Here is a 27,076-nt window from a genome sequence, read left to right as displayed (position 1 = left end):
GATGCAGATTTTATGTCTACTCCGCGCATTCTAGCCATGTTGGTTGACCATCTCCGCCTGTGGGTCATCCGCGCCCCCCTAGGATCGACACGAGCGCCCTGCTGTCTTGGTGCCAGGCTATCTCTTAGACTCTGTCTTTCACCTTGCCCTGTATTCCCCCTGTATCCAGCTCCCCCCATCTCTCACTCTCGCTCTGTTTGGGCGCGGTATGCCGCCCCAGACCTATTTTGTAGGCTCTATGCCCCCCATGTAACCCACTCCCGCATTAATGAAAAATGAGTTCAGGTGGGCGATCGCCCCCCGTTGTTTCCTCAAAAAAAAAATTATATTCAAAAAGTTGATATTTTTTGTAATTATTTGGTCAAAATTTACAAAGTTTAACTTGACCAGACCGCGAACTAATTTTGAACGGACCCACTCTTGATACGAAACTTCGCATGGTTGGTACATCTCCCTGTCGGATCGATGAAGCCACTCAGAGCAAGTTTAATAGTAGAGCCAACTGTTGGCTATAAGTTAAGTGTCATGTCATCTATAGTTATTGTAGAGCCAACATGTACAATAGTGAGCTATAAATTGTACTACTTTATATGTGTATGGCCCATCATTCACTCTCACATAGTGCCTATAAGCACGTGCTAGAGCTGGCTCTTGCATAAGAGCCCACTCCTCTTCTCTCTCATCCTCTCTCTCCTCCAACTAAGCAACAATATATTATTTTAATGCTTATAGCCAGCTGACTAGAACTTATTGTACATGCTCTCATACGACTCAAGAATAAGACATTACATTACATAATCGTACGACCGTCCTGCCGGCAACAAATGTGCGCCTAGCGCCGGCGAGCATAACCGTCGATAGCAACAGGAAGATATGTTTTTTACAGCTAGCAAACACAATCGTATAAACTACTACCAGACCGAAACAAGTTAAAACAAAGCAATGTTTTCAAGTTTCAACGTTTTCACACGTTCTCAATGAATAGTAAACGAGGGCAGTGGTGGATAGAGGCCTTTTGATGACTTCATTAATCTTAAGATCAGTCTAGATTCAGTCTTTCGGATATCCTCCTAGGGGTAGGATCTACATGCGAAGCAAAATCGACAAAACTAACTCATTGACTAAAGAAATTAAAAAAAAACTCTCGCCAAAACTATTTTGAAAAACTAACCTTTTGGTGTCACGCTTTTCTCAAAGACACCTCGACAAAGATGCCACACCGTGTAGTGTCGCGCCATCCTGAAGGGCGCCACACTAGCCTAAAACTAGTCCTAAATTTTTTAGTAAGTCCTAGTGTCGTGCCCTGTGTCAGGACGCAATGCTTTGTTGTGTCACGCCCTGCATCTTGGTGTTACAATTTAACTCACGCCTAAAAGTGGCCTTCTCGTTGATGAATGGTTAGATATCGTTTTCAGTGCCCTGTTTAGAGGCCTGTCCCACGGTACATTGGTCGCCCATGACTGGGATGAGGAGCTTTCACATTCGGCTTATTGTTCTTGACAGGAGCGACAACGGCCGCGATCTCGGTCTCGTCTCCGATGGTGGCGGCGACGACAGCTTTGTTGGTCATCCTCTAGGTTTGATTTGGAAGTGGAGTGGGTGTGTTTTGGGAGGCAGCGATATGGGCAGGGGGACAAGGGGAAGACAAAGGAAGGACGCGAGAGGTCAGCCCTTGGTGTCCGCGGCCACACAAACAAGTCTCAGATTTGGGCTTATTTTGAGTCGTTCCGAACGGTGCGGCCATCCAGTTTTAGGACGCGTTTGATGTACAGTTTTGTCTAATTCAATTTATCTGGACGTAGGATAGGTCGCCCGTTGGACGCATGCAATTCAGTGGGCCGCCCGCGTAATCCCGCACAGCAAAACCGGACCGATGCGGCACTATGCAGGACTCCCGCAGGTTGTCCAACTTGGGAAATTTTACTTTTTACCCTTATTTACTTTGGGACTTTACAATTTACCCTTATTTAGATTGCCCAAATTCTTTTGGGCGGGCGCGTGCCAAAGCGCCAGGGCGAGCGCAATACAGGACAAAAAATTCCACCATTCTTTCTCCAACCTCCTCTTTTGTTTCTCACGATGGGTTCCAACCCGATTCCTTTACAACGTGCGGCGCCGTCGATAGGAACCAGCGCGCGCGCTGCCGCCGGCCTCCCCTCTAGCGTTTGCTACCACCGCCTGCCAGGTTCCCAGCTCCCCCGGGCGAGGCTCGCTCTTTCCCCGGAGTCCACGGCGTGGAGCCGGAGCCGGGCAGACTATGGAGTGCGCCGATGTAGACTTCTCCATCGATTCGTCTTCCCGCTGGGGACGGCTACACCTGTCGTCGATCTCTTAGCTGCGTGGTCCGGACGACGTACGTCCGCCCCGTCCTGCCGCCTGTGCCCGCTGCAGATCTGGCCGGTGCGGATGCTCTGCCCGACAGGCGACAGGGCGTCGCCGCCACCCGTCCATTTATTTGCGGAGGAGCAGGAGAGATATACAACTCAGTTTGGCTTTTGCTACTCTCCCGCGATGATCAGGATTTTTCACTCACTTGAGTGTAAGATTGATCTTCTGTGCACAATCGTGATCAGTATCCTCCTGTGTGGAGGCAATTCTTTACATAAATTTGTCTAAATGTGCTGTCAACTTGTCTAACAATCTGTTTAAGTGATTAAATTTTAAAGTTGTCCATCGTGCTTGTCAAGTTGTCCAGAATTATTACGAAGTTGCTCACCGTAGTCACGAAGTTGCTAAGTGATCTGCAAACAGAGCTTGACTCTGGTGGTTAGGTTCCTTGTGGTGGAACCAGCCCACCCAGGTTCAAGTCCTAGACTTGACATGGGTGTTTGCATTTACCTGGATTTATTCCAGGATTTAACCGGCGCTATGCTTTCAGTGTTAGGTGACGTGCCCGTCAACAGCGAGGCGTCAGTGGTGACTTCGTCAACCTCAAGATATGCCGGCTCAGTCCCTCGGAGGTTCTCATAGGGGTAGGGGTGCGTGCGTGCGTTCATAGGGGTGTTTGTACGTGCGTGTTTGTGAGCGTCTGCGTTGTACTGTGTTCTCAAAAAAAAAAGTTGCTAAAAGTGATCTATAATTATTCTTAATTTGTCTATGGTGTTGTGAAGTTGCTTCCCGCGGAGTTGTGTACCATCTTGGTGAAGTTGCCTTCGGCCGGTGATTCCACGATGAGGCTCAGCCGCCATGGCATTCGCCGCAGACGAGCTCCAGGCCTGTAGCCGGCCTGGGCTAGCTAGGATGACGTCCACGTTACGGACTCTTCGCCCCGGTCGCGGCGGCCGTAACGGTTGTAGGGCCGCCGTCCGGGCCAATGATAGCGACGAGGGACACCTCACGCTCCGCCGTGAAAAGAGGCCCCTCAGAGCTAGCTGTTGGCGGCCCGCCTGCCCTTCCGATGTGAGCTGGCTTCGCTGCCATCGCACATACTCGTCGTGGGTGTGGGCGCCCGGCAGCAGCGGCCCAACATAGACGCAAGCGGAGATTTTCCACCCCGAGGGGAGTCGCCAATCCGGTGAGACAAGGCGGCACGCCTCGCATAACATGTCCTCCTCCCCGATTGAGAGGTTGCGGGAGCGGTCGCTGCTGCCGATGCCGACGGCTGCAGAACCACCGGCCTTGTGATTATTAGCCATGGCGCTAGGGTTTTGTTTTGCGAGGCTTCGAACTTGCTCTGCCCCAGAACATTGCTCCAAAGGTGCATACCGCTGAACCGAAGTTGCTTGTTACTGAACAGATTTACCTACGGTTGCACTGAAGTTGTATAAGGATGCACCGAAGTTGCCTACCGATGAACCATAGTCCCATACCCTACATTGAAAATACCTACCAGTGCATTGAAGTTGCCCAACGTTGCACCAAAGTTGCCTAACACGACTGCGAAGTTGCCTAGTGCTGCACCAAAATTGCTTATCGATAAACTGGAGTTGCATACCATACAATGAAATTACATACCATGGCATCGAATTTTGGGCAGAGGTGCACTGAAGTTGCCTAAAGGTGTTCCAAAGTCGCCTAACGTTGAACCGAAGTTGCCAAATAATGCTCTAAACATGCCTAACGCTGCACCAAAGTTGTCTAATGATGCTCCGAAGTTGCCTAACACTGCTCAGAAATTTTCCTAATGATGCATGGAGTTGCATACGGCTACACCGAAATTTTCTACTGATGAACCAGAGTTACATACTCATGCACCAAAATTGCCTACCCACCAAACTTTGGTGCCTTAAAACACATTTTTTTGGTACCATGGAGCAATCCCGTGGTTGACAAGCCAATTTTGGTTCCGACGGCGCAATCCTAGTGATCGACAATCAACTTTTAGCGCATGACAATGCAACTTTGGTGCCTGAAAATGCAATTTTGGTGGCCGAAAGCGCAACTTTGCCGCCCAACGGAGCAAATTTGGTGCCGACAACACAACTTTGGTGCGCTTGAGTTCTCAAGCGCATATCCGGACTTTCCCGAGGACCGCTCTAGACATCCGGTGAAACATCGACTGTCATCTATGCGGATGGCGACGCCTACTTCACAACATTCTTAGGCAATTTCATAGAATCGACACACAACATCATATTGGTAACTATACTGCAGCTAGGGAAAATTACAACTACGATATTTTTTTAGCCAACAATTATTATTTGATTTTAGGTAACAAACTAGAATTTTTAGCAACTATTATGTAATTATAGGCAACTATATGGTTTTGTTGTAAAGTTATACATTGTTGTTGCTAAGTTGCCCACGGCTGCAATGAAGTTGCCTACTGTTGTAAAGAAGTTGCCTAAATACATTAAAATTGTCTCGTCCTTAAGTTATGTTGTCCTACAATTGATGTGAATTTGCTTCTCGTTCCGGTGAAGGTTCCTACATTTGTGGAGGTTGTCTCGTGCTGTAACATGGCTTACTATTTTTTTTTTTGGAAACTAACATAACTTACTACTGATGCCTACCCTCTACCACTATGCCACTCCGCCAGACTATAGGTCCTTGATACGTCTCCGACGTATCGATAATTTCTTATGTTCCATGCCACATTATTGATGTTATCTACATGTTTTATGCACACTTTATGTCATATTCGTGCATTTTCTGGAACTAACCTATTAACAAGATGCCGAAGTGCCGCTTCTTTGTTTCTGCTGTTTTTGGTTTCAGAAATCCTAGTAAGGAAATATTCTCGGAATTGGACGAAATCAAAGCCCAGGGGCCTATTTTTCCACGGAGCTTCCAGAAGACCGAAGAACACACGAAGTGGGGCCACGAGGTGGCGACACCACGTGGCGGCGCGGCCCAGGGGGGCCCGCGCCGCCCTATGGTGTGGCCCCCTCGCCCGGCCCCGACTCGCCCTTCCGCCTACAAATAGCCTCCGTGACGAAAACCCCAGTACCGAGAACCACGATACGGAAAACCTTCCAGAGACGCCGCCACCGCCGATCCCATCTCGGGGGATCCAGGAGATCGCCTCCGGCACCCTGCCGGAGAGGGGAATCATCTCCCGGAGGACTCTACGCCGCCATGGTCGCCTCCGGTGTGATGTGTGAGTAGTCTACCCCTGGACTATGGGTCCATAGCAGTAGCTAGATGGTTGTCTTCTCCCCATTGTGCTATCATTGTCGGATCTTGTGAGCTGCCTAACATGATCAAGATCATCTATCTATAATTCTATATGTTGCGTTTGTTGGGATCCGATGAATAGAGAATACTTGTTATGTTGATTATCAAAGTTATGCTTATGTGTTGTTTATGATCTTGCATGCTCTCCGTTACTAGTAGATGCTCTGGCCAAGTAGATGCTTGTAACTCCAAGAGGGAGTACTTATGCTCGATAGTGGGTTCATGCCTGCATTGACACAGGACAAGGATGTGAGAAAGTTCTAAGGTTGTGTTGTGCTGTTGCCACTAGGGATAAAACATTGATGCTATGTCTAAGGATGTAGTTGTTGATTACATTACGCACCATACTTAATGCAATTGTCTGTTGCTTGCAACTTAATACTGGAGGGGGTTCGGATGATAACTTTGAAGGTGGACTTTTTAGGCATAGATGCAGTTGGATGGCGGTCTATGTACTTTGTCGTAATGCCCAATTAAATCTCACTATACTCATCATGATATGTATGTGCATTGTCATGCTCTCTTTATTTGTCAATTGCCCAACTGTAATTTGTTCACCCAACATGATGTTCGTCTTATGGGAGAGACACCTCTAGTGAGCTGTGGACCCCGGTCCAATTCTCTTTCTTGAAATACAATCTACTGCAATACTTGTTCTACTGTTTTCTGCAAACAATCATCTTCCACACAATACGGTTAACTCTTTGTTACAGCAAGCCGGTGAGATTGACAACCTCACTGTTTCGTTGGGGCAAAGTATCTTGGTTGTGTTGTGCAGGTTCCACGTTGGCGCCGGAATCCCTGGTGTTGCGCCGCACTACATCTCGCCGCCATCAACCTTCAACGTGCTTCTTGGCTCCTCCTGGTTCGATAAACCTTGGTTTCTTTCTGAGGGAAAACTTTCTGCTGTGCGCATCATACCTTCCTCTTGGGGTTGCCCAACGAACGTGTGAAATACACGCCATCAAGCTCTTTTTCTGGCGCCGTTGCCGGGGAACTGAAGAAAAGCTACACCACAGAGAATTGCCTCCCACGGCAACAGCTCTTTTTCTGGCGCCGTTGCCGGGGAGATCAAGACACGCTGCAAGGGGAGTCTCCACTTCTCAATCTCTTTACTTTGTTTTTGTCTTGCTTAGTTTTATTTACTACTTTGTTTGCTGCACTAAATCAAAATACAAAAAAATTAGTTGCTAGTTTTACTTTATTTGCTATCTTGTTTGCTATATCGAAAACACAAAAAAATTAGTTTACTTGCATTTACTTTATCTAGTTTGCTTTATTTACTGTTTCTAAAATGGCCAACGCTGAAAATACTAAGTTGTGTGACTTCACAACCACAAATAATAATGATTTCTTATGCACACCTATTGCTCCACCTGCTACTACAGCAGAATTCTTTGAAATTAAACCTGCTTTACTGAATCTTGTCATGAAAGATCAATTTTCTGGAATTAGTTCTGATGATGCTGCTGCCCATCTTAATAATTTTGTTGAACTATGTGAAATGCAAAAATATAAAGATGTAGATGGTGATATTATTAAACTAAAATTGTTCCCTTTCTCATTAAGAGGAAGAGCTAAAGATTGGTTGCTATATATGCCTAAGAATAGTATTGATTCATGGACTAAATGCAAGGATGCTTTTATTGGTAGATATTATCCCCCTGCTAAAATTATATCTTTGAGGAGTAGCATAATGAATTTTAAACAATTAGATACTGAACATGTTGCTCAAGCTTGGGAAAGAATGAAATCTCTGGTTAAAAATTGCCCAACCCATGGTGTGACTACTTGGATGATCATCCAAACCTTCTATGCAGGACTAAATTTTTCTTCACGGAATTTATTGGATTCAGCTGCTGGAGGTACCTTTATGTCCATCACTCTTGGTGAAGCAACAAAGCTTCTTGATAATATGATGATCAACTACTCTGAATGGCACACGGAGAGAGCTCCACAAGGTAAGAAGGTAAATTCTGTCGAAGAAACCTCTTCCTTGAGTGATAAGATTGATGCTATTATGTCTATGCTTGTGAATGATAGGACTAATATTGATCCTAATAATGTTCCATTAGCTTCATTGGTTGCACAAGAAGAACATGTTGATGTAAACTTCATTAAAAATAATAATTTCAACAACAATGCTTACCGGAACAATTCTAGTAACAACTATAGGCCATATCCTTATAATAATGGCAACGGCTATGGTAATTCTTATGGGAATTCTTACAACAATAATAGGAGTTCACCCCCTGGACTTGAAGCCATGCTTAAAGAATTTATTAGTACACAAACTGCTTTTAACAAATCTGTTGAAGAAAAGCTTGGGAAAATTGATATACTTGCTTCCAAAGTTGATAGTCTTGCTGCTGATGTTGATCTTTTGAAATCAAAAGTTTTGCCTAATGAGAATCATCATAATAAAATTACTACTACAGCAAATGCCATTCAAGTTAGAATTAATGAGAATATAAGATTAATGGCTGAGCTGCGTGCTAGGTGGGATAGAGAAGAAAATGAAAAACTAGCTAAAGAGAAGAATATAGCTAAAGTTTGGACTATTACCACCACTAGTAATGCTAATGCTACACATGTTGCTGCACCTTCTACTCATACTAATAAAAGAATTGGTGTTAGCAATGTTTCCACTTCTAATGCAAAGCGCGAAAAAGCCTGAAATCGCTAAAGCATTAAACTGCTGTGATAAAGCTGCTGAAATTTTTCCAACATTGGGGATGATGATCCCATTGCTTTAGATTATAATGGTTTGAATTTTGATGATTGCCACATCTCTGAAGTTATAAAGTTCTTGCAAAAACTTGCTAAAAGTCCTAATGCTAGTGCTATAAATTTGGCTTTCACGCATCATATTACAAATGCCCTCATAAAAGCTAGAGAAGAGAAACTAGAGCGTGAAGCCTCTATTCCTAAAAAGCTAGAGGATGGTTGGGAGCCCATCATTAAGATGAAAGTTAAAGATTTTGATTGTAATGCTTTATGTGATCTTGGTGCAAGTATTTCTGTTATGCCTAAGAAAATTTATAATATGCTTGACTTGCCACCGCTGAAAAATTGTTATTTGGATGTTAATCTTGCTGATCATTCTACAAAGAAACCTTTGGGTAAAGTTGATAATGTTCGCATTACCGTTAACAATAACCTTGTCCCTGTTGATTTTGTTGTCTTGGATATTGAATGCAATGCATCTTGTCCCATTATATTGGGAAGACCTTTTCTTCGAACTGTTGGTGCTACCATTGATATGAAGGAAGGTAATATAAAATATCAATTTCCTCTCAAGAAAGGTATGGAACACTTCCCAAGAAAGAGAATGAAGGTACCTTTTGACTCTATTATGAGAACAAATTATGATGTTGACACTTCATCTCTTGATAATACTTGATACACACTTTCTGCGCCTAGCTGAAAGGCGTTAAAGAAAAGCGCTTATGGGAGACAACCCATGTTTTTACCTACAGTACTTTGTTTTTATTTTGTGTCTTGGAAGTTGTTTACTAATGTAGCAACCTCTCCTTATCTTAGTTTTGTGTTTTGTTGTGCCAAGTTAAGCCATTGATAGAAAAGTAAGTACTAGATTTGGATTACTGCACAGTTCCAGATTTCTTTGCTGTCACGAATCTGGGTCCACCTCCCTGTAGGTAGCTCAGAAAATTAAGCCAATTTACGTGCATGATCCTCAGATATGTATGCAACTTTCATTCAATTTGAGCATTTTCATTTGAGCAAGTCTGGTGCCATTTTAAAATTCGTCAATACGAACTGTTCTGTTTTGACAGATTCTGCCTTTTATTTCGCATTGCCTCTTTCGCTATGTTGGATGAATTTCTTTGATCCACTAATGTCCAGTAGCATTATGCAATGTCCAGAAGTGTTAAGAATGATTGTGTCACCTCTGAATATGTCAATTTATAATGTGCACTAACCCTCTAATGAGTTGTTTCGAGTTTGGTGTGGAGGAAGTTTTCAAGGATCAAGAGAGGAGTATGATGCAACATGATCAAGGAGAGTGAAAGCTCTAAGCTTGGGGATGCACCCAGTGGTTCACCCCTGCATATATCAAGAAGACTCAAGCGTCTAAGCTTGGGGATGCCCAAGGCATCCCCTTCTTCATCGACAAACTATCAGGTTCCTCCCCTGAAACTATATTTTTATTCCATCACATCTTATGTGCTTTTTCTTGGAGCGTCGGTTTGTTTTTGTTTTTGTTTTGTTTGAATAAAATGGATCCTAGCATTCACTTTATGGGAGAGAGACACGCTCCGCTGTAGCATATGGACAAGTATGTCCTTGGTTTCTACTCATAGTATTCATGGCGAAGTTTCTCCTTCGTTAAATTGTTATATGGTTGGAATTGGAAAATGATACATGTAGTAATTGCTATAAATGTCTTGGGTAATGTGATACTTGGCAATTGTTGTGCTCATGATTAAGCTCTTGCATCATATACTTTGCACCCATTAATGAAGAAATACATAGAGCATGCTAAATTTGGTTTGCATATTTGGTTTCTCTAAGGTCTAGATAATTTCTAGTATTGAGTTTGAACAACAAGGAAGACGGTGTAGAGTCTTATAATGTTTTCAATATGTCTTTTATGTGAGTTTTGCTGCACCGGTTCATCCTTGTGTTTGTTTCAAATAAGCCTTGCTAGCCTAAACCTTGTATCGAGAGGGAATACTTCTCATGCATCCAAAATACTTGAGCCAACCACTATGCCATTTGTGTCCACCATACCTACCTATACTACATGGTATTTTCCAGCCATTCCAAAGTAAATTGCTTGAGTGCTACCTTTAAAATTCCATCATTCACCTATGCAATATATAGCTCATGGGACAAATAGCTTAAAAACTATTGTGGTATTGAATATGTAATTATGCACTTTATCTCTTATTAAGTTGCTTGTTGTGCGATAACCATGTTTCTTGGGGAACGCCATCAACTCATTGTTGAATTTCATGTGAGTTGCTATGCATGTTCGTCTTGTACGAAGTAAGGGCGATCTACTCTGAGTTGAATGGTTTGAGCATGCATATTGTGAGAGAAGAACATTGGGCCGCTTAACCGAAGCCATGTTCCATGGTGGAAGTTTCAGTTTTGGACAAACATCCTCAAATCTCTAATGAGAAAAGAATTAATTGTTGTTGAATGCTTAAAGCATTAAAAGAGGAGTCCATTATCTGTTGTCTATGTTGTCCCGGTATGGATGTCTAAGTTGAGAATAATCAATAGCGAGAAATCCAGATGCGAGCTTTCTCCTTAGACCTTTGTACAGGCGGCATAGAGGTACCCCTTTGTGATACTTGGTTAAAGCATATGTATTGCGGTGATAATCCAGGTAGTCCAAGCTAATTAGGACAAGGTGCGGGCACTATTAGTACACTATGCATGAGGCTTGCAACTTATAAGATATAATTTACATGATGCATATGCTTTATTACTACCGTTGACAAAATTGTTTCATGTTTTCAAAATCAAAGCTCTAGCACAAATATAGCAATCGATGCTTTTCCTCTATGAGGACCATTCTTTTACTTTCAATGTTGAGTCAGTTCACCTATTTCTCTCCACCTCAAGAAGCAAACACTTGTGTGAACTGTGCATTGATTCCTACATACTTGCTTATTGCACTTATTATATTACTCTATGTTGACAATATCCATGAGATATACATGTTACAAGTTGAAAGCAACCGCTGAAACTTAATCTTCTTTTGTGTTGCTTCAATACCTTTACTTTGAATTATTGCTTTATGAGTTAACTCTTATGCAAGACTTATTGATGCTTGTCTTGAAGTGCTATTCATGAAAAGTCTTTGCTATATGATTCACTTGTTTACTCATGTCATACACATTGTTTTGATCGCTGCATTCACTACATATGCTTTACAAATAGTATGATCAAGATTATGATGGCATGTCACTCCAGAAATTATCCGTGTTATCGTTTTACCTGCTCGGACGAGCAGAACTAAGCTTGGGGATGCTGATACGTCTCCGACGTATCGATAATTTCTTATGTTCCATGCCACATTATTGATGTTATCTACATGTTTTATGCACACTTTATGTCATATTCGTGCATTTTCTGGAACTAACCTATTAACAAGATGCCGAAGTGCCGATTCTTGTTTCTGCTGTTTTTGGTTTCAGAAATCCTAGTAAGGAAATATTCTCGGAATTGGACGAAATCAAAGCCCAGGGGCCTATTTTTCCACGGAGCTTCCAGAAGACCGAAGAACACACGAAGTGGGGCCACGAGGTGGCGACACCACGTGGCGGCGCGGCCCGAGGGGGCCCGCGCCGCCCTATGGTGTGCCCCCTCGTACGGCCCCCGACTCGCCCTTCCGCCTACAAATAGCCTCCGTGTGAAAACCCCGTCACGAGAACCACGATACGGAAAACCTTCCCGGAGACGCCGCCGCCGCCGATCCCATCTCGGGGGATCCAGAGATCGCCTCCGGCACCCTGCCGAGAGGGGAATCATCTCCGGAGGACTCTACGCCGCCATGGTCGCCTCCGGTGTGATGTGTGAGTAGTCTACCCCTGGACTATGGGTCCATAGCGGTAGCTAGATGGTTGTCTTCTCCCCATTGTGCTATCATTGTCGGATCTTGTGAGCTGCCTAACATGATCAAGATCATCTATCTCGTAATTCTATATGTTGCGTTTGTTGGGATCCGATGAATAGAGAATACTTGTTATGTTGATTATCAAAGTTATGCTTATGTGTTGTTTATGATCTTGCATGCTCTCCGTTACTAGTAGATGCTCTGGCCAAGTAGATGCTTGTAACTCCAAGAGGGAGTACTTATGCTCGATAGTGGGTTCATGCCTGCATTGACACTGGGACGATGTGAGAAAGTTCTAAGGTTGTGTTGTGCTGTTGCCACTAGGGATAAAACATTGATGCTATGTCTAAGGATGTAGTTGTTGATTACATTACGCACCATACTTAATGCAATTGTACATTGCTTGCAACTTAATTTGGAGGGGTTCGGATGATAACCTGAAGGTGGACTTTTTAGGCATAGATGCAGTTGGATGGCGGTCTATGTACTTTGTCGTAATGCCCAATTAAATCTCACTATACTCATCATGATATGTATGTGCATTGTCATGCTCTCTTTATTTGTCAATTGCCCAACTGTAATTTGTTCACCCAACATGCTGTTCGTCTTATGGGAGAGACACCTCTAGTGAACTGTGGACCCCGGTCCAATTCTCTTTACTGAAATACAATCTCTTGCAATACTTGTTCTCTTGTTTTACGCAAACAATCATCTTCCACACAATACGGTTAACTCTTTGTTACAGCAAGCCGGTGAGATTGACAACCTCACTGTTTCGTTGGGGCAAAGTATCTTGGTTGTGTTGTGCAGGTTCCACGTTGGCGCCGGAATCCCTGGTGTTGCGCCGCACTACATCTCGCCGCCATCAACCTTCAACGTGCTTCTTGGCTCCTCCTGGTTCGATAAACCTTGGTTTCTTTCTGAGGGAAAACTTGCTGCTGTGCGCATCATACCTTCCTCTTGGGGTTGCCCAACGAACGTGTGAAATACACGCCATCAGTCCTCCCATAGTAGGATCAGATGGTCGAATGGATTCCCGGTGGACCTTTCCCGATAAGCTATGTAGTTCCACTTATTGTCGCACCTGAGTTCTCGAGCGCCTTTGCGGACTTTTCTGAGGGGCGCTCTGGACTTTCAGTGAAACATTGATTGTCGTTGATGCCGACTTCACAACATCCGCACGGAACTTCAGAATGCGGCAATTAAATTTTAGCCAACAAATTATTATGTCATTTTAGGCAACGAACTATCATTTTGCAGCAACTATTCTGTAATTTAAGGCAACAAATTAACACCTACCAGATTTTAGGCAACAAACTATGGCTAGGCAAGAAACTAGCATTTTTAAGAACAATTATTTGATTTTAGGCAACAAATTGGAATCGTTTGGACAATTACCAACTTCCTTACACGTGGGATCAGCTGGTCTATTCTCCTCTGTGCATATCTTCTTCCTCCCACAACATCCCCCGATTCTCTCTTTAGCCTCTCCATGAAACTGCTCCGGCCCGTCACCGATTCCTGTTGCCGACGGCCTCCCCTGCCGCTGCCGTTAACCGGAGGAGCCCCGCCTACTACCTCTCGCCTAGATCCCTACCGGCGTGACGCCGTTCATCTCCGCGTGCTGTCCCGGCCTAGGCGGCGCGTACGAGGAGGCTGTCGCGGCGCACGGATGCTCCACAGCGACTGGGATCAGGAGACGGTGGTGGCGCGGGAGGGAGATTCCGGGGATGTGTAGGCCGGCTGCGGTGACGGCGCAGGTTCGAATTCAACCACCTCTAATGGGACTCCCTCGTGGAGGACGGCTAGTCGGAGCGGCATCGGCGCCCAAATCATGACGGCCAGGGTGAGTAGAGCCAATGGCCAGCAGGGCAAACAGTCGACGGACCGGGCGGCTTGGGGTCGCGCCCGGCGCGAGGACGCTGTCACCAAGGAGCGGAGCGGCCGGTGAGTGAGTCCCCGCTCTGCCATGGCCATGGCCGGTGAGAGGGGCACTAATTACTTTGTAAACCGGCGAACGCTTTGATAGGGAACTTTTCTTTTTTATGTTGACCGCTTAGATTGTCGAACGAGCACGCGGCCTCCCGCTAGACGTGTCCTTTAGATTTTTTTTTTTTTTTTGAATCTGAACCTTGCCTCCTCTTGAAGAAGGTGTTGGCTTTTATTTTTTTTTTTTTTTTTTTTTGAACAAGGAAGGGTCCAAAAGGACCCGAAGCTTCACTAGATAAGCGGTGGGCATACAGTTACAATGAGGACACTGAAGGAAATTGAAATTACAACCAAGTCCTCACAAAGTGCAAAAAGGACCCTATTAGGAGACAAGGAAACGCGATCAGATCCTGGTTCCTCTCCACCGCAGACGAACGCAGATCTCGGAGCATAGCCGTCACCCCCACCACCGGGGACGGAACCACTTGGAGTGCGGGCGCCGATGAACGCCATGCTGAGATCGCCGAAGATCCTCCGATATGGCACGCCGACCTGGAGGAAGAAGATGCCTAGGTACACGAAGCACCCAGGCGCGGAGTAGCCTCTGTGGCCCTGGATAACAACGGCGCGACCTCGCCGTCGTTGATGACCTCCGCCAGACGAAGCTTGCAGTCCCTGCTTGACCTCAGAGCCTAGCATCGCCATCTCCAGCCCAAGCCTGCAGATCGCTCCACCACCATGGCACAGCGAAAGAAGCAGGGGAGAAAAGGCGCTGACCAGATCCGAGACCACGAAATTGGCCTTATTTACGGAGATCTTGACAGTCACCACCTTCTTCGCCTCTGGCCCTGGCCACCAGAGCACCGCCAAGAAGAGGAAAACCATCTGCAGCCGCCGGATTCGGCCCATCTCCGGCGACTCACTCCACAACTCCGGCATAAAGCCAAAACGCCAACGAAGCAAACTGCAACTACTACCTATTCTACTATATACAGAGGAGGCCAGACCACCTAGACCATCTTCTCGCCGGCCGGCAGCGCCAGCAGGGAGAGAGAGGGCCAGGGGCGGCGGCGGAGCTTGAGGGTCGACTCTCAAGGGGCCAAGAGAGGGCGAGAGGAGGAAAGACTTCCTTTAGATTGACTTGTACTATTTGCCACTCTTTACTTTGCTTCTTTATTTTTTGCCCCCGACAGATCAGGTTCATATTCTATGACGAAAATATCCTCGTTACTTGTTTGACCGGGAGACTAAGACGTTTTTCGTTCCCATCCGTTCACGGTCCCAACAGAGGAAGGGCGCGGCGGCCGGCGGCCGGCGGAACTCCTCACGGCTCCTCCCCACGGCGGCCCGCAGAGGAAGATTGGCAGCGGGATTCTGGTGAGCACGGCTTCCTCCTGTAGTCTATTCCCCTCCTCTCTCTAAGCTCGAATCTTCCTCCAATCCCTTTATCCTGTCCTCCTCGGACATGAGGGCTTCATGGCTGCAACCGAGCTGGATCTCGCGTGTGACATGGCAGAACTAGAGGAGGAGTTGGGCGGTTCGGTGGTGTGGCTGTAGCGCGCGGGAGGTGGCGACATCGAACGACGGAGGTGCAGCGGCAACCAAAGGTGCAACCCTAGCGGCGGGGATGGAGCGGCGAGCGGCGTGAGCTGCGTGAGCAGCTAGTGTTCTTCTCTGACCCGTTCTAATGAGAAGAAAAGAGAGATCATCAATGTCTGATTCTATCCCGTATGCAACCAGGGGCAACTGTGTCATGAAATTTATTCCCAGATCCTCAAATGAACAGAAATAAATCAAAAGGGCAAATAATTAATTAAGTAGGCAAAGTAAAGAGTGGCAAATAGTAGAGGTCAAACTACTAAACAAGGGCAAATTATTAAGTGCCAAAGTAAAGCAGGGCCTGACGCGTACCGCTTCGTCACAGCGCCAGAGGTTTGATGCAGATGGTCCGGGTTGGACCTCCAATTTGTTTGTTCCCAAGAGGGCCAAGGGTCGGCCCGCAAAAATTAAGGTCCAAATTGACCCTGATCCCTTCGAACCGCACCTGGAGGTTTCCTCTCGAGTCTCAGTCTTACACCAGGCAGACGGCCGGCCAACAATTTTCTACGGAGTAATTCAGTTACCCAATCAATGATTTCTTGTGTGAAATTAAAGAGATAAGAGTTATGTGTTGATTTCCTGATCCGCTTCTAACTACGACAGCAGCGTCATCAAGCAGCCATTCATTCACCACCAAGCAAACCTGGAACCTCAGATTAGTCTACAGGTCCACCGGTCCAATAAAAGATCCGTTTGGAGGACGCTCCGGAGCTCGCCCTTCTCCGCCCGACATCGACGTTGAGGTTCCCGCCGGCGACGGCACCTCCGGCTCCGGTAAGCCACCCACGCCTTTTTTTTCTTGCACATCGGTCCCCCCTCCCTCCTCTCCCCATCTCCGTCCTCCTTGAGCCTCTCCCTGGCGTCCTTCTCACCGGCTCCCCTAACCCTAGATGTGACCGGACGGCAGGGGAACGGAGACGGCTGCTGGAGAGGGTCGGAAGCCTCTCCGTGGCTGACTCAGAGTCGGGCTCCCCCAACCCTAGATGTTTTTGGTTGACTAATACAGTAATTGTCTGACTTTTACCTGCAGAATCCAAAAAAATCAGCAAATCTTGCTCCCTCGACAAAATCTGCTTGAGATTCCGCACCAGCGCCGCCACTTCCCTCTACGCATCGGAGGGACCCGGCCCTTCTCGGCGGCGGCGGCGGCGGCGAGATGAATCCCCTGACGCAGGTGAAGCAGACCCAGCTGATAAACAAGAAGGAGGCGGCTCTTGGCCTCAGCGAGAACGCCTCGTGGCACGCCAGGTTCAAGGACTCCGCCTACGTCTTCTGCGGCGGCATCTCCTTCGACCTCACCGAGGGCGACCTCCTCGCCGTCTTCGCGCAGTGAGTACTAGTACCACAGCCCCCTACCTAGCTTTTCCGCCTGTTCCCCCTCCCGACGGGAACGTTCTCTGAGCGGTTTCCGATCTATTTTGCCACTCAGGTACGGCGAGGTGGTGGACGTGAACCTCGTGCGCGACAAGACCACCGGAAAATCCAGGGGCTTCGCCTTCCTCGCCTATGAGGACCAGAGGAGCACGGTTCTTGCTGTCGGTGAGGATTCTTTTCCCCTTTCCCTACCAGGTTGCTTCTGCCGGCGTGTAGTTCCAATTGGTTCTTTGCTGAGATGCTGACATATGTACTTTTGCGCGGCGTAGATAACTTGAACGGGGCTAAAGTCCTTGGGAGGATCATCAAGGTTGACCATGTAGATAAGTACAAGATGAAGGAGGAGGAGGACGAGGAGGAGGTGGCAAAGAAGAGGGAGGAGCGCGGCGTGTGCTATGCGTTCCAGAAAGGCGAGTGCAACCGCGGGGACGCGTGCAGATTTTCCCATGATGCGCAGGTACCCGATCCTGCTTGTGCACTGTCCCAAGTCGTTATTAGATTCATCTGTTAGAAATGCACCCAAGCCATTCACTACCTGCCTGGCTTGTATTTATTTGCTCGCCTCAAGTTTCTTCACTCTATGATGATCAAACGATATTGCCAGAGACCAATCGTTAAGTAGATAACTAGTAACTTGTCATTTTACTGCAATGTTCTGTATAATAGCAGTGTGTGGAATAATTTACACCTACATTTTCTCAAGTTGAAGATATCCTGCAAATCTATATTTGTAGAGAAAGGCCTTTATGTTTACTGTGGTCATGATTTTACATGCGCTTCAGTTAAATGAACTAATTACTTCCAAAGCACATCTTGCGAAAATCTATGACAGGATGGGAGGAAACATTAGTTGTTGGAAACACAGGGTACTTTTATGTTATCAATTCATTGCCTTGTGCTAGATAATTTCGTTATTTGATTTGTCTTTTAGGAATGCACCAAGCAATTCACTCCCTGGCTTGTAGTTACTTGCACGTCTCAAGTTTTTTCAATTTAGGATGATCAAACTATATTACCAGACCAATTATTAATTAGAAATTAGGAACTTGTAGTTTCACTGCAACAGAACGGTCTGTAGAATAACAGTCTGTTGCATGATTTAAATCTACATTTTCTTGCTCAGTAAGGCCTTTACATTTATTGTGGTCATGATTTTAAAAGCACTTCGGCTAATGAACTAATTACTTTCCGAAGAATATGCTGCAGAACTCTGGCAGAATGGGAGGAACATAAACACTAGTTGTTGGAAACGCATTCTTCTTTTATATTATTGTTATTATTTCCTTGTGCTTGGTTTGGCTACATGCTGGAATATAGGTTTTCAGTTTGGGACAATATTACTGCTAGTTCCGCAACATTCATAAATCAATTGCATACTGGATCATAATTGTGCTGGAAACATTTGCCCTTATATTAGGCCTTATAGTTTATCAGTGCCCTGCTTTAGTACATCCAGTGAACATTCATGATTGGCGACTAATTCTCATGCTCATGAATTATATTCTCAGAGAAATGCGAACACTGGTTGGGGTTCTAAGGAGGATATCGAGCCAAAATGGGAGCATGACAAACACCGTGGTCCGTCAAATAAGGGTGGTGTCTGCTATGCTTTCCAGAAAGGCGAGTGCAGTCGGGGAGATTCCTGCAGATTTTCGCATGATGAGCAGGTAGCTGTCCAGAACCGTGGCGTCTGCTATGCTTTCCAGAAAGGCGAGTGCAGTCGTGGAGCTTCCTGCAGATTTTCACATGATGAGCAGGTATCTGTCCTGCTTTTGCAATTACAAAGTAGTTATATGATCATTCACTAGGAAACACAAGCAAGTTTTGTTTTTCCATGAACAAATTATATTGCCAGATCAGTTATTAACTAGAAAATGGGTTGCTTATCACTTTATCACAATGTTCCTATAGAGTATTTATACTTATATATTTCTCAAGGTCATATGCTGGAAACTCATGCCTATACAGTACGGCCTTGTGCATTGCTGTGGTCACGACTATACATGTGCATCACTTAAATGAGCTAGTTACCTGTAAAACGTTTTCCACGAACACCATAGCAGAGATGCCATTCAGAGTAACATTGCCACAGTTTATAACATTTGTTGTTTGAACACAAGAATAATTTCTTCTATTAGTGCACTGCAGAAATGGCTGCATGCTAGAGATTATTGGTTTGGGCAAGAATTATGTCATGCTTGCAGCTTGATAAATGCTTTTCTGAATGTAATAATCAATCAATAATTTAGGGTTACAAGTGTGATTTTTTCCATTGTTATCTGGTGGAAATGTTTGCCCTTTATGCTTGGTCGTATTGTTCATCCGTAACTTAGTTCAGTCATTCCAGTAAAGAGCCACGCTTGGTGATTAATTCTCATGCTCATGGATTATATTTTCAGAGAAATGCAAACACTGGTCGAGGTTCTAGGGATGACAGCAATGGAAGACGGCAGCATGACCATGATCCTCCAAAGAGCCACAAAAATTTCCCTGACAGGACTAAAGAAGAGACGAGATCAGGGAATAGAGAAGGTCAATCCTCAAGATCAGACGTGTACAGGGACCGAGATTCTAGGACGAGACATGGCGATAGAGACACAGAAGATAGGGACAGGAATAGGCACGAGAGATCCCCTGAGAGATCAAGAGGTGAGAGGCAGAGAGACGACGACAGATATAGAGAAGAAAGATCAGAGAGCAAGCGGTCTCGGCATGACAGAGATTCTGGTGGCCGTCATGAAAGGAGGGGTGATGAAGAGGCAGAACGGCATGGGAAATCGCGGAGATAGAACTCGGTTTTGTCAGGGAAAGCGCTGATGTTGCTGTTCTAATCTTGTTGATGTTTGTAATTGTACTAGACGCACAATTTTGTTCGTTCCTTAGATCTTTGGTGCTATCCAGGTTGCATCTACTTTCTTTTTCCTTCACAAGGTTTTTGAACATATGAGCCGATGGATGGTTTTGCAGGGTATTAATTCATTCCATTGGATACAGTGGTGATTCTTGTTATGACACTGATGAATTTTGTACCACTTCGGATAATTTCACCAGCTGTAGCATTCCTAGCATTTCCATCCTGAAGTTTCAACAGAAATGTAACTGAATTCTCTTTCTATGATTGTCACTGAATTCTCTTTCTATCTTAATGAATGAAGACACGATGCTTGCACGTGTTCTTGAAAAAAAAATCAACAGAAAAGTGACACTATTAGGAGTGAGCATTTGGTGCACATGAGCACCAGTGCTCTCGGTTTTCTAAATATTTTAAAAAATTATGTATCTGTGTTTCAAAAAATTATCACATTTATTTCATGAATACATATATATGTTCCGAATACTCGTGAGAAGTTTCGGTAAAAGTTGTATTGTATTTTGAGCTACAGGAAAAAAACAAATTTATGGCTACGTATAGGGACATATATTTGCCAGAAATTTTTCTTTTTTGTATAGCTCAAAATATAACATATTTTTCTCCAAAATTTCTACCGTATCTTCGGAATGTTTATATGTATGTAGGTATTTAATTTCAATTTTTTTGAAATTGAAATAACACTGGTGCTCATGTGCTAAAGACACTTTTCGCACTATTAGATCAAAGAATCATTACTGAACATTTCAGTATAAACAAAATATCACGAAATAATAATTATAAAATGCCTGAAAAGAGAAGGTGCTGTACTAGGTGATTAGCTGGACGTGATACAAACAGAACTTTCTAGACTACAACACACGTTGGGAACACAAATACTCGACCAGCAGAATACGCTGATTTCATAAAAAAAAAAAAAAACTGTTTTGTTTTCGTTCATTCAGCATAACACAGCCAATTCTACCGTACTTCAACGCATCATTCTCAGTGTAAACAAGCTACACAAGTTATGGCCGTAATCTCATACAATTGATTGAATTCCAATCTGCTGCATATTTTATTGATTGAAAACTTATTACACTAGCTACAATTGTTTATTTGGTGCAGCACCGACAGCGGACAGACTTGGATGTTTTCTGCCAGACTTCAAATTAGGAAGAGCGAGAGCTAATCTGTTACACATCCGAGAAGTCAAGGAAAGTAGACTCCGCGAGATCGATGGCACGAGCGAGGCCGGCAGCCTTGTTCTGGCACTCCTGGTGCTCGTCATCTGGCTTGCTGTCGGCGACGATCCCGGCTCCGGCTTGGAGGTGCGCTACCCACTCCTGGCGCGCGCTGTTGTCGCTATCATACGAGTACATGGTGTCGAACCGGGAAGCCGTCGGGAAGACGATGGTACGCAGGGCAAGGGCGATATCCATGTCGCCGCGGTAGGAGATGTTGCCAAAGCCGCCACCGTATGGACCACGCATCTTCCCTTCCAACTCGTCGATCAACTCCATCGCTCTCACCTGGTGAGTTTCAGGGCAAGCATATGGGAGAGTGATGAGCGTTCACTATTCATGGAAGCCCATAGATGCATAGAAGACAGAGCATGTAACAAAACAAGAGATTCTCCCTACTGCTGTATGGTTGGTATTTGGATCGGAACTTGAGAAATTAAAATGGATCTGTCACCTATTTAGACTCAGTTTGGCATCATGGTTGCTTTTGAAAAACAGTTTCTCTCGATGGAGATAACAGTTAGTTGAAAACAATCCTTTAGGTGTAACATCAAATTCTCAATACAAGCAGCAATAAGTTTGCTTACTATGCACTTAGGTTATGGCATGATACTGTCATGTTTGCCTCTTTCTTAGATGCAAAGAGCAAGGACCAACACGATAGCAGCAAGTATGATATACCTTAGGAGCACCACTAACTGTTCCGACAGGCAATGCAGCTCGCAGTGCATCCCAACATGTAAGATCATCAAGCAGCTCCCCTGTAACCTACAGAAGTACAGAAATAGACCCCTACATTGTGAGAAATCGATAACACAATTCAGCAAACAATGAGACTACATCTGGCCATTTCTTATATGATTGCAGACACCGCTGATTGCTTATATGATTATAAGAAATGAATATTTGAAGTCGTCTGGCAGAAGGAAAGACTGACTTACTGTCGAGCTAATGTGCATGACATGTGAATATCGCTCCACGTTCATCAGTTTCTCAACCTTTACTGTACCTGGTTTGGACACCTGCAAACATAGCAAAGTTGAACACAAGTCAGACTAGATGAGGTCAAAAGTGCAGCAGCTCAGCTAACTTGTTTAAATGAAACAAGACTTTGATATACAGACAAAAGTTCTCTGCATCTAACAATGTCAGAACTTAATTATCACTAATGAAACAGAAATGGATGCCAAAATTGGGCCAGCCTTAGTAAAAGGCTGCTAGTTGGAATATTAACAGCACACCTGCCAGCTATCTTTATTTGGCAAATCATGAAATGCACATGAAATTGAATTGGATGGAAAACAGAAAATGGAAGGGTGAAAGAAAAACCTTTCCAACATCATTGCGCCCCAGATCTACTAACATAATATGCTCTGCACATTGCTTTTCGTCACTCAACAAGAGTTGTTCTAGAACCTTGTCTTCAGCTTTTGTCTTTCCTCTTCTAATTGTTCCAGCAAGTGGCCGATTGACAATTGTCCTCTGGCAAATGGAAAAGTAATCGGTCATGTTGTTCATTTGGCACTAACAAATTTTCTACTCCGTACAAGAAAGTGGATAAGCAAATATCAAAGAATTTCCATAATATATTCCCAGATGAAAAAACATGTAGATACAAAATGATAATTGTAAAGTTGCCTCCATTTTGTAAACCAAACAGATAACACAGACGATGCAAAAAAGTTAACTTCCAACATATATTGCTGTTACAAATGAGCCCCAACAGCCAAACCAACCAGGCACGCGGGGCTAATTTGAACTAAACCCCCGACACTTATTATGGATCGAAGGGGGTAAGAGTTTAAAGCAAGCCATAACTAAAGATGCAAAAGAAAACCCCTTACTGACATACCTTTTCCACTCGAGTAAGAATCTCAGGACTTGATGCTACAAGAATACACCCCCGTGCCTGCGACAATGTTACATAAATAGACGTTACTAATTAGTATGTGCCACATAAGTGAACATGAACTATTTCACTTATAATACTGCAAATATTCAATTCACCTGCAGATAGGCCATGTAAGGGCTAGGATTGACAATGCGCAATGCGCGATACACCTCAAAAGGGTCCGCAAATGTCCGCCTCTCAAAACGTTGGCTTAGAACCACTTGAAAAATGTCACCAGCTAGAATGTGCTCTTTCGCTTGCACAACTGACTTCTTATAGTTCTCAGCAGATATTGATGATTTTTGTAGTGTTGAGCCGAAGTCCTCAACATTAAGTTTAATAGAACCAGCAGAAAGAGTTGGTCTACATGAATAGTTGAGTTAGATCAGTGTGAATCAGAAAATTAGAATAAAACATCACATAAGGAGTTGGGCAAACTTTAGAACTCACACATTAAGGCTGTGCAATCTTGATAACAAAGTTTCCAGCCGATTCTTTCCATCTTCATACGCTTCATCAATTGAGTGATAACAGTCCACCCTCACCCAATGAATGACATGTGTTTTCTGCACGAAACAAATACAACATATAACTGGATAAATAGCTCACTTGAGGGAAAGCTTCAGAGAAAACTCCAAAAGCAATTATTTTACTGAATTATGTTCATTCTTTAATGGGCCTTTTAAATGGTGATGTTGAGAACAATATATGAGGCAACTACGAAAATAAAGGAGAGAACAAACGACGGCATCACAATTAATCATACCAAAAATGCCATTCAAAATTATACTCTTTATGCAAACACAAACGATTGACCTATTGTGATCGATTACAATTGGAAGTTGAGCATATTGGAGGATGCATAAATGGTGTGTTCTTATTACCAAGTACTCCCTCCGTTCCAAAATAAGTGTCGCAACTTTCTCTAGATATGGATGTATCTAAAGTTTAGAATGCGTCTAGATACGTCCACATTTAGAGAAGGTTCCGACAGTTATATTTGAACAGCGGTGGTATGTCTCAACCTAAGAAATACTTCAAGAAAACATAAAACAGGATAGAAAGCATATTTTACAAAAATCACAGCAATATAACTGTCTAGGTTAGACAAAATGCATAACAAGATTACATGATTATCCATACCTTTTCAACATGATCAAACACAACTATGTCATTGTAGAGGCCTAAATGGATGTCAGGGAGGTTCCTATCATCCTCTGGCGCCTTAGAAAATGGAAGCTTCTTTGTCTCAACATAACGCACCGTATCATATGAGAAATTTCCGACCCATCCTCCTACAGATTTTTTAGATGAAATTAATTTATCAGAAAACATAACCAATGGCCAACAAAAGATAGTTACAACCTTCTTTTATATGAAAAAGGCATCCACAGTGGACATAGCCTGCACACAATCAAAGGACAACACTAGGGCATGCCACACTATATATATTATCAAAGAACATCACCAGTGTGCACCATTCGTTCCCTAGGCTAATAGCAAGACCCCCACCTCTTCTTTTCTGTGTTTCTCTTCGCCCCCTCTCGTCCCGCTTCACTACTGATTATAAACCCCCCCCCCCCCCCCCCCCCCCCCCCCCTCCCTCATTCGCATACCGCCTCCCAGATGGACGTATGGTAAACGCTGTTCCTCAGAATTCTTGATTACAGTCAGCTACTACCAGGAGAATGGCAAATACTATATTCTAACCTCAAAAAGAATGTCATAAATACATTGACTGATGCCGGCATTGCCCATCCATGCTTCAGAGAGGGGTACAGAAACCTTACCACAAAATGCATCAGGGAGGTCGTCAGTAATCTGCGGACTCCACTGCTCCATAACTTCCCTGGCGATCGTCATCGGATCGGACACATCATGCTCCTTCTTGGACTTCTTCTCGTGGTCCATCACCGTGACTTGGTTGGCCTTGGCCACGATCTCCATGGCCGGCTGTGCTCCGACCACGCTGTACCTCCCCTGCGAACCAACCGACCGATTCTGAATTTGTGTGGGGGAGGGGAAGAGGAATAGAGGAGTGGGTAATGGGGATACGGCCGTGGGAACTCACCACATTGGTGCCCTGGGAGCCCTGCTCGACGGACTCGAATAGGAAGCTGGGGGCCTCGCGGTCGTCCTCCCTGACGAGGCAGCGGTAGGCGAGCACGGGGGTGAGGTGGTCGGAGAAGATGCAGCGCCGGAGGGGCAGCAGGTTGTGCCCCGCCGCCGTCGCCTCCCTGAAGGTGGCCTCCTCCTCCCGCACCGCTGCACCGCAAGAACGCACATTTCAGTCAACCGGCGGCCGTTCCGGCGCAGAGCAGCAGGCGCGCAGGTGGAATGGGGGACTCACCGACGGCGTCGAGCTTCTGGAAGGCGGTGGCGGCGCGACACGCGAGGCGGCCGCGGACGGCGAGGCGCCCGTGCGGCAGCGGAGACGGCGACGGCGCGAGGCACCTCCTCGTCGGGCCGCGCGTGGACGGCGGCGGCGAAGGCGACGGCGCGGGGCACAGGGAGAGCGCGATCCCGGCGGCCATCGGTCGGGGAAGGGAAATGGAGGCTAGTAGGGTGGATTGAGAGTGAGAGTGGAGTCGGGAGAGACTGGGAGGATCCGGCGCGGATTTAAACCGGCGGATCGGGGGTGGCGGCGCGACGGGAGAGAGATGGGCTCGCGGGCAGAGCGAGTTTACTGTAGAGACTCTCGTCACGCGAACCACGTGGATGGCACGTGCGCATTATCCAGCTTTCATTTCTTGCCAATTTTGGCCCCCGCGCTCGTCATCCTATTATCTGCCGTAATAATCATGTCATAAAGTTTGGAATCCGGATTCAAAAGTTAACAAATGCAAAGGAAAAAAAATACAGTAGGAGCTACCAGGTTACCTAGATTAAGGTAGTGCTTGATCGACATCGGCAGTTGTTCTCCCCAATAGTTTTCTTCCACTCCTCCGGCAAGCCCCCGCAACCACCGCCAGCCTACTGCCTGCGACCCACCGCCACTCTACCATCCATGTAAGATTCACCACCATCTCTTTCATCTCGGGCGCCGACAACCCGCACCCCACCCTAAGTTCCTTCCTCGACGTATGTTATCACCAGATTTTAACCAAATCAGAAGTGGGCCGTGATTGAGATGGGCTTAGTAAATATACGTAGAAATTATTCATGACTCGGCCTTGTATAAAGAGTTTGGGCTGAATTGCCCGTGTATATGTAAATATAGTAGGATACGTGTCGGTTAGGATTAAAAGCAGAGTTTAGCTCGTACACGGTTGGGATTATTCCCACGTTAGAAAGTCTGCGGACTATAAATATGTATCTAGGGTTATTGAGAAAGAAGACGAACACATCCACAACAAAACCAATCTAGGCGCATCGCCACCCCTTGTTTCGAGGGTTTCTTCCGGGTAAGCGCTATGCTGCCTAGATCGCGTCTTGCGATCTAGGCAGAATCTTGTTTATCTGTCGTTCATGTGTTGCTCGTACTGAAGCTTTTTTGATGGCGAGCAACACCATTATCATGGATATGTTAGGGTTAGCATCGGTACTTTCTCGATGTATTTGATTAGTCATGCTATTTCTGGATATCTAGCCACCCTTGTACCAACCTTAGGTGTAAGGGTGGCACCCTGCTTAGTCATTGTTTGGTAGATCCGATCCGTTACGATCGCTCCTTGTTCTTCAAGGATTAGTTTAATATCTACATAGTTAGGCCTTATAAACGGGTTGAAGGATCCAGTAGCACGTAGGGTATAGTTTGCTAGTCCTAAATAAGATGTTCCGGGAAACAACTCCACGTTGGTTTTTAGGCCTTGTCTAGGGCTGGTTTATTATCACCCTTCGTGTCTGCCAGGCTCAATCACGTGTAGGACGTTCCGGTTATGTGGTGAAAACCCTAGATCGTCGTAGATCGTTTTAACTTAATATTGATCAAGCAGGACCACCATGTTATCGTAGATCTCATACGAATCATGGGTGGATCGGCT

At 45.2% G+C, this 27,076-nt stretch overlaps 2 protein-coding genes across 2 annotated transcripts; one reads left to right on the top strand and one right to left on the bottom strand.

Annotated features, from left to right (window-relative positions):
- Nucleotides 1-16,493: 16,493 nt before the first annotated feature.
- Nucleotides 16,494-20,256, top strand: LOC127292036 (zinc finger CCCH domain-containing protein 25). The gene is made up of 6 exons (XM_051321385.2): nt 16,494-16,510; nt 16,767-17,065; nt 17,166-17,275; nt 17,380-17,567; nt 18,619-18,867; nt 19,510-20,256. The coding sequence occupies exons 2-6, from the start codon at nt 16,893-16,895 to the stop codon at nt 19,897-19,899; spliced, it is 1,110 nt and encodes a 369-aa protein (XP_051177345.1). The 5' UTR covers nt 16,494-16,510; nt 16,767-16,892; the 3' UTR covers nt 19,900-20,256.
- Nucleotides 20,257-21,012: 756 nt separating this feature from the next.
- Nucleotides 21,013-25,759, bottom strand: LOC127292035 (anthranilate synthase alpha subunit 1, chloroplastic). The gene is made up of 11 exons (XM_051321384.2): nt 25,444-25,759; nt 25,165-25,358; nt 24,884-25,073; nt 24,237-24,388; nt 23,544-23,659; nt 23,210-23,456; nt 23,055-23,111; nt 22,532-22,684; nt 22,144-22,224; nt 21,884-21,970; nt 21,013-21,490 (listed from the first exon to the last, which is right to left on the bottom strand). Exons 1-11 carry the CDS (start codon nt 25,625-25,627, stop codon nt 21,155-21,157), a joined length of 1,797 nt encoding a protein of 598 aa, XP_051177344.1. The 5' UTR covers nt 25,628-25,759; the 3' UTR covers nt 21,013-21,154.
- Nucleotides 25,760-27,076: the final 1,317 nt, after the last annotated feature.

Source organism: Lolium perenne, chromosome 4 (assembly GCF_019359855.2).
Source record: "Lolium perenne isolate Kyuss_39 chromosome 4, Kyuss_2.0, whole genome shotgun sequence".
Taxonomy (NCBI): domain Eukaryota; kingdom Viridiplantae; phylum Streptophyta; class Magnoliopsida; order Poales; family Poaceae; genus Lolium; species Lolium perenne.
This window is presented reverse-complemented; position numbering and strand designations above follow the sequence as displayed.